Source organism: Thunnus thynnus, chromosome 21 (assembly GCF_963924715.1).
Source record: "Thunnus thynnus chromosome 21, fThuThy2.1, whole genome shotgun sequence".
Classification (NCBI taxonomy): Eukaryota; Metazoa; Chordata; class Actinopteri; order Scombriformes; family Scombridae; genus Thunnus; species Thunnus thynnus.
In genome coordinates this window covers 8,518,777-8,526,996 of record NC_089537.1, presented here as the reverse complement: position 1 = coordinate 8,526,996, position 8,220 = coordinate 8,518,777, and the positions used below count along the sequence as shown (strand labels likewise).

The 8,220-nt window shown below is 42.9% G+C and overlaps 1 protein-coding gene across 1 annotated transcript; it reads left to right on the top strand.

The window, feature by feature from the left end:
• The first annotated feature begins 1,125 nt into the window (after window positions 1-1,125).
• On the top strand, window positions 1,126-7,989 carry LOC137173263 (dermatan-sulfate epimerase-like protein). Its single transcript, XM_067577996.1, has one exon. It carries the CDS (start codon window positions 2,300-2,302, stop codon window positions 5,954-5,956), a length of 3,657 nt encoding a protein of 1,218 aa, XP_067434097.1. The 5' UTR covers window positions 1,126-2,299; the 3' UTR covers window positions 5,957-7,989.
• The last annotated feature ends 231 nt before the right edge of the window (window positions 7,990-8,220 follow it).

The window sequence follows — 8,220 nt, the reverse complement described above, 5'->3', positions numbered from 1 at the left end:
AAATGAAGATGCTGCCCAGAAGCTTAATATACACAGAATGAGCTGATCAATGAGTCCATGGTGCCACGTGTTAGGACAGGCAAATGTCACACATTTCTCGGAGGAGAGATGCTTTTGAGGTTATTGGATGCCTTTCTGTCGCCTCAGGAAATGCGTTACAAAGGCATGCAACTGAAACAGAGGATAAAAAGATGTAATAAGACATTTAGGGGGGGAAAAAAGGCCATTTCAAATTAAATATCTTTGAGATCTATCCTGTAATGCAAATCATTTGTGTGATATGGATCCATCTGATATTGGTACAAATGAAGGTGCAAATGTCAAATAGCGAACAAAAACTTGAGGAAAACTACTCATAGTCAACACAAAAATTCTGGTTTTATTTTAAGATAATAGTTTGACATTTTGGGAAATGAAATTTTATTTGCTTTCTTGCAGAATGTTAAATGACAGATTGATATCCCTGTTTGTTCTATTTGTCCTCTCAATAAGGCTACAGCAGCCAGTTATACAACAGCTTAGCTTAAGTAGCATATGTTTCTACACTTCTGTTTTTATATGGATTTAACAAATGAGATATGTGTTAATTAGTGAGCTATAGCAGTGCTGGTGGGTGGATTTTTTTTCTTTTTTTTTAACCTTCGGACAGCGCCAGGCTAGCTGTTTCCCAAAGCTAATCAGCTGCTGGCTGAAGCCTTACATTGAAAATATAAATATAACAACGGTAGTGATTTTCTCTTATACTCTCTGCATGAAAGCAAATAAGCATATTTCCAAAAATGTCAAACTATTCCTTTAAAGGGCTGCAATATCAGTTGAGTCTTTATTGCCAGAAAGAACTTAGTGTCTCTTAAGTGTGGGTCAATACATACTACCCCTCTCTATATTAGTTTTTTTATTACATTGCTTGTTTCTGTTGTCTTAGCCTCCCTCTTGTTTTTGTGCACTTTCATTTACCCATTGAAGGGTCACTTTTTTTGCAAATAAGAAGTCATTCCCGTTAACTTGTGTAAAATGTTAAATTAAATAACACTTGGGGGCTGGTAGGCTATTAAAAAAACTCATCACTTGTATGATTTCCCCCTCTAAAGTCTTTATATTGAGCAGGAAAATAAGTCAACCACCCCGTTAGGAATACAGAGAGAGGGAAAAAAAAGTCTATGAAATGAATATTCAGCCTTCCCACTCTACATGAGAGATGAGGCTGGGCTTCTGAAGTCACGGCTCCCTCTACAGTTTGTACAGTGGAAATTTTCCATCCAGTGCAGGAAAACAATCAAACTGACTGTGTTGAACAGTCGAGAGGACACAACGGGAGACGCGTCCGGAGAAACACACACATACACAGCCTTTACTTCTGAGATGTGTGTCTCCAAAGGCAGCGGGCACGTAAATATCTCTCCGGTGTAGATTTACATGTGGGATCTCCAGCATTTGAGGGGCTTATTTACTGTTTCCCTTCGGACAATCGGAACAATGTCTCATTCTTTGAATACTTGAGGAGTGACGACAACTTTCCTGTTTTCAGACTTCACCAGACTAATCGCGGAGGATAAAGCGTGGAAACTGGAGAGGGGGGGAAAAGGAGAGGACCCGATTTGACAATGCAAGGGGATCAATTTCCAGATCAGGATTTGCAGATTTAAGCACCAGGCAGTTAAGGGTGTCTGCAGCGGGATACCAAGCGATGTTGTCTGCGGAGATGCGTTGTTTGCCGAGGTTCATGTCCATGGATGTTGCAGCTCGGTCGGGGTGCACACGGAGTCTTTGGGTGGCTGTGATTGGACCTGACACAGACTGGGGCTGACTGATGTTTGTTCGAGAGGAAATGTTTTGGGGAGGAGATCAATATGAGTTAGTGGCGCACGCGAGGGGGGACATGCCAGTCTTCAGGAGCATCCATATTACTATGAGGACCGAGGAAAACATGCACACATAAGCTAAAGATTTTTTTTTCTGTGTGTGTGTGTGTATATGTGTGTCTTGGATTGCAATTTAAAAGAGAACTGAACGATGTTTTCTCCACCAGACATTGATATTTAATGTGATGTGTTTTGCTGCCTTTGCAAACTGTTACAAGATTGTTACAAGTGGATATGGAAAGTGTTTGTTCTTGCACTAAAGTTTTTTCTTTCTCCTTCCTCTTGACTATCATGCATGGGACTTTTTTTATATTGCACCCCGAACAAATATATATTTACCTGGATTTTGACTGAATCACAACTGAAGTTATGGGACATTACAACAACATTTTTTATGGAGGAAAACATCCAGCTCCCTAATTTTGAAACCCAGTAAAATGTATTCACAAATGCCGGGCAACATGGCAGTTAACTGGGTTGTATATTCTGTCTTTTTATTACCGCTGTTCGCAGTGGGGGCGGCTTTCTCGGGGGTCTTCAATGCCACGGACAGAGACATTTTTACAGATGATTTGCTGCAGGTCAAGCTCACACATGACAAAGCGACCGAGCAGTGGAAACACCACTCTGCTGATTCTCACCCCAACCTGTATTTTAACCAAGTGGATGTGTTGCACTTGAGGCAAAGGTCCTCCACCACCCACAGTCACATATTCAAAGTCATCCGGGCGGCGGTGCTCACCATGTTGTCTAATGTTCCTTTTTATATGCCCCCTGCAAAACACGAGGAGTTTACAAGCAAGTGGAATGAGATTTATGGGAACAACCTGCCTCCCTTGGCTCTCTACTGCCTGTTGTGCCCAGAGGACTCTGCTGCCCTGCAGTTTCTTATCAAGTTTATGGATAGGATGGCTGAATACCCAGACTGGAAGGTGACAAGTGCCCCTAATGACGAAGTTCCCATGGCGCACTCTCTCACTGGGTTTGCTACTGCCTATGACTTTATTTACTCTTACTTGGATGGACGGCGGAAGGATGTTTACCTCAAGAAAATTCGCTCTGAGACGGAGGAGCTGTATGAGCTCTCTAAGTACAGGGGGTGGGGGAAACAGTATCTCCAGAATCATCAAACCACTAATATATTAGCCATCATGACTGGTGCAATAGTGGTGGGTTCGCATGATGACCCAGAGTCCATGATCTGGAAACAAGTGTCGGTGAACTATATGGAGAAAACAATGTTTCTCCTAAACCATATTGTTGATGGGTCACTGGACGAGGGAGTAGCCTACGGGAGCTACACAGCCAAGTCCATCACACAGTATGTCTTCTTAGCTCAGCGCCACTTCAACATCGACAACATGCAGAACAACTGGCTGCGAGGACACTTCTGGTTTTATTATGCTACTCTGTTGCCAGGGTTTCAGAGAACAGTTGGCATAGCAGACTCCAACTACAACTGGTTTTATGGTCCAGAGAGCCAGCTTGTCTTTCTCGACACATTCATCATGAGGAATGGAACGGGTAACTGGTTGGCTCAACAGATTAGAAAGCACCGGCCCAAGGATGGTCCCATGGGGCAGTCATCTGCCCAGCGCTGGGCTACACTTCACACAGAATACATCTGGTACAACTCCCACCTCACACCACAACCTCCCCACAACTTTGGCAAAGCCTGGATGCATATTTTCTCAAACTGGGGTGTGGTTACCTACGGAGCTGGGCTGCCCAATGGTCAGGGTAATACTTTTGTCTCCTTTAAGTCTGGCAAACTGGGTGGCCGTGCAGTCTATGACATTGTCCATGACAAGCCTTACTCCTGGGTGGATGGCTGGAACAGCTTTAACCCAGGTCATGAGCACCCAGACCAGAATTCTTTCACATTTGCCCCTAATGGACAAGTATTTGTGTCTGAAGCACTTTATGGCCCAAAATACAGCTATCTTAACAATGTACTGGTGTTCAGCCCGTCTCCTACCAGTCAGTGTAACACTCCCTGGGAGGGTCAGTTGGGGGAATGCGCCAAGTGGCTGCGCTGGACTGATGAGGGGGTGGGTGATGCAAGGGGGGAGGTGATAGTCGCCTCCTCGCACAGGGACACCATGTTTGTGAGTGGTGAAGCTGCATCGGCTTACTCCCCCGCTATGAAACTAAAGAGTGTGTACAGAGCTTTGGTTTTGCTCAACTCACAAACGCTGCTGGTGCTTGACCATGTGGAGAAGTGGGGTGATTCACCAGTAAAGTCACTCAGTGCTTTTTTCCACAACCTTGACATTGATTTTAAATATGTTCCTTTCAGATTTATGGACAGATATAACGGTGCAATGATGGACGTGTGGGACGCTCATTATAAAATGTTCTGGTTCGACACCCAGGGTCACAGCCCTGATACCAGGATACAAGAGGCAGAGCAGGCGGCTGAGTTTAAAAAGAGGTGGACACAGTATGTCAATGTCACTTTTCCAATGACAGGCACCGTCAGCAGAGTGGCTTATGTGCTACACGGACCATATGTCAAAGTGTCCAACTGTAGATTTATGGATAATAGCAAGAATGGCGTGAGACTTTCTTTAACCATAAATAACACAGAGAAGATCGTCTCTATAGCTACAAACTACAAAGACATAGGAGCAAGGCTGACTTATTTAGGATTTGGAGGTCATTGTAAAGTGGAGGATAGATATCAAATCACACGATATGGCCTTGGGACACAACTCATCCCCAAACAAATAAGTAGTGATAATCAGCTGTTTGACTTTGGATTTACAGTCAATGTGATAGCAGGGGTTGTTCTCTGTGTGGCCATAGGATTTTTGACCATGCAGAGAAAGTTTTATGTCTGCTTCAGCAGGCTGATGCGTTACGCCCTCCTCTCCGTGCTCATCCTGTGGATAGCCGAGTTGCTGTTTGTGTCTAACAGCTGCGATCAGCTTCTCTGTGGGGTAAAATGGAAAGGTGCAGGTGCCAAAAGCGAAGTAAACAAACAAATCAGACTGTATGAGCAGCGCCGGCTCCCCCTCCCTACTGTCCTCATAACAACCCTTCCCGGTTCAGGCTCAGAAATACTCAAGCACCTTTTCTACAACATCTCTGACTTTGTTTACATTAGGGTTCCCACCGAACATGTGGACATTCCAGAGACTGAGTTTGAGTTTGACTCTCTTGTTGATGCCTGTGAGTGGTCAAGGTCAGATGCTGTGCATGGACGATTTAAGATTATCCAGGGCTGGCTGCATTCGCTGGTCCACAACACCAAGCTGCATTTGCAAAACATTCAGCTGGTGGAGGGCAGCAGGGTCAAACAACCCCAGAAAGTTGGCCCCTCCAGGGACAGAAAGAAAAGATCTAGGAGGAGGGAGCCAGCATCTGAGCTGAAGGGCAAACTGAGAGCCAGTCTGGACAGAGATGCAGAGTATGTTAGGGAGATGAGACGCCATGTCGCTGAGTATCCCAACACCCGTGTGGTCCTCAACATGCGAAGTGGAAGCTGGGCGCTCAAACTGCCTTTCATCCAGGAGGTTGTGGGACCTTCACTGAGGACAATCTATCTGGTCAGGGACCCTCGAGCATGGATTTATCTCATGGTATATAACAGTAAACCCAGCCTTTACTCGCTTAAGAACATCCCACAGCACCTTTCCTTGATATTCAAGGAGGATGCTGTCAGGGATGGTTGCCCAACTGTGGCACCAGAGTTTAAAATAATACAGAGGCTGCTGTCCCGTGCGGAGACAAACCCTGTCCTGATACTGGCTCATCTGTGGCTGGCTCACACCGCAGCAGTGCTGAGGGTCAGCGAGAGCCTCCCCGAGGAGTCCTACCTCCAAGTGAGGTTTGAGGACGTGGTCAACTTCCCCCAGGAAACCGCGGAGAGCATACACACATTTCTAGGGGTGCCCGTCTCACCCGCAGCCCTCAACCAACTTATATTTACCACCTCCACAAACCTGTACAATCTAATGTATGAAGGAGACATTTCACCAGCCAATATTAACATGTGGAGGCAAAATATGCCACGAAAGGACATCAGATTAACAGAGGACATATGTTGGAGTGTGATGAAGAGGCTGGGTTACACCAGATTTGCCAGTTAACTTACTGCTGCTGGTCAGCTGATACGGAGCTGTCTTGTTTACTGTAGCTGCCAGTCTCACTGAGTTCTGTAAAGTTGTTTTTGCACTGACCTTAAATTTTAAAAAAGATGTTACAAATTGAGGAAAAACTGGGTAGCATTAGGCTAAACTGTCTGTGTTCAAGTTTTTTTTTCTTTTTCTGTTAGTTGTATTTTTTTTGGGTGTGTGTACAGTGATGTACCAACTACAACAACAGATGTTTGTGATGGAGGAATATTTTACATTAAAATGGGTGGAAGGAAGCTTCTGTTAATATTCTTTTCCCCCAGCAGCCCTTCACACTTACTTGTAGCACTCTTTCATTGAGTGATACTCTAGACCTTTGCTGTCTTACATGCAGCTGTGTCTTAAAGAGAAATGCCACCGAATTTCAGCATAAATTTTGTGTTTTTACAGCGTCTTAGAACAGCTCAGTTTCTCTGTGAAGATTATATTCTGTGTGTCTTAGTAAGAGATGAAAAATGGGAGTTTCTCCCATCCCTAATCTGTGATGTCAGAAAGCTGTTTCTGCAAAATTCATATCTGTTATTACTGGAATTATTTCAGCAAGATCAAGGGATATTTACTGGTTTTGGAACAGATATGTTATGAAGCTCATTAAGAAGTAAGGCTCATATTTATTGACAGTCTTAATTTGTAGCTTTGGGAGAGAGCTTTCACGAGGACTAATTTGGCTGTCATAAATTTTAATATCTGAATTTTGAGTGCTGTTTCCCTTTAAAACTGTTGAAAAATAATGCTGCATTGTATAGACTCTTGCAAAGCAGAGAAAATGATGACAGTAGAGGTAGTGCTTTATTGCTGTAATATAGACATATAAAAGAAATGGATTGTATTTTCATTATAAAGGGTACACCAATAGAGGGATTTTATTTGAAGCTCAAAAGATGTCAAGACGGTTTGGTGGCTTAGCACTTTCACAGGGACTGTTTTGATTGTATATGGGATTCAGTGCATTTTTCCAAAGCTAACTTTACTGTATGTACTCGATTAGCTTGGAAACATAAACATCTGAAGATATATAAACCTCTGAAGTTATTATGTCTAGAAGAAAGAAAGTTAGAAGTATTTATGGGTTCCAAAGACACATATCCCAAAGGATCAGGAATGAATATGATTATTATAACTCCCTTTGGCATTTATTGAATTAGATCAGAGGGAAGTGCTTAATAGGGATCAAACTAAAAAAAAAAAAAACTGTCAGCCTTGACACATTTCTAGTCAAAGCAATTTCCAAAGCATCCCCCTCAGCTACTCATATTAATCTGCAAAATGCCATAACTGAGGCTTACCCTGTGTTTTATTGCTGTGCTAAGGCCCAGAGGAAATGCAAACAGCACAAGTTTCTATTTCCTGTCCTGGTCGATCAGATATCAAATGATCTTTTGGGCGTTTGTCTTGAAAGCGTTCAGAAAGAAGTGGATCGAGCAGGGGTTGAATATGAAGTATAGTTTTAAAAAAACAAGTCAGAGACCATTTCTACTCTGTGATGTTATGCTCTTTTTTGGCCAACAAGCTGGGCAAAAATATATGCTCCTCACTAACCTTTAATGCTGTCTCGCTTAAACATTTTTGTACTGTAAATGGATCACATTTAACATAAAGATGGTACACTCTATTATAGACTCTCAATCGCATCTGTACACAGGAAAAAAAAAAAAAAAACGCATTGTGCTCATTTGGAAATATCCATCTTTTCTCAGCTAGAAACAGTCCTGTTTGTTTTCTTCTCTATGAACACTGAAACCCTTGACTGCCTGGAAAACCTGTTTGATGTTTGTGGTCTTTGAATGTGTAGACTTGGCAGACATGCTTTCACTTTGGTGTTGCAATCCTGTTACCAACTCTGTTTTGTATTTGCTCGTGGGGATATGGTTCCTTGCTTCTGTGGCCTTGAATTACAATCATTTTCTTTATAACGGTTTTCTGTGGGCTCTGGAGCAGAAGGTGGAGATAATGTAAAGAAAATAATAAATTCATAAATATATTGGCAACCAGTCTCGATGCAGTGTATTATCTCGTACTAGGATTACATAACATCCGTCCTCATTAGCTGCAGATATTGTTATTACACCCGTGTTGAACTAGCTATTATCTATCACTACAAAAGACAGAACATACATTGTAATTTGTTCACGGTTTCTTTCACTATGGTTACTGCTAACCCACTAGTAAAATGTCAACTTATGCAGATGTCTCTGTGCTGCCACAATTATGCAGCAGCG

Coding starts and splice junctions, on each gene's coding strand:
- LOC137173263 (XM_067577996.1), top strand. CDS start 2,300: ATGTATTCACAAATGCCGGGCAACATGGCAGTTAACTGGGTTGTATAT.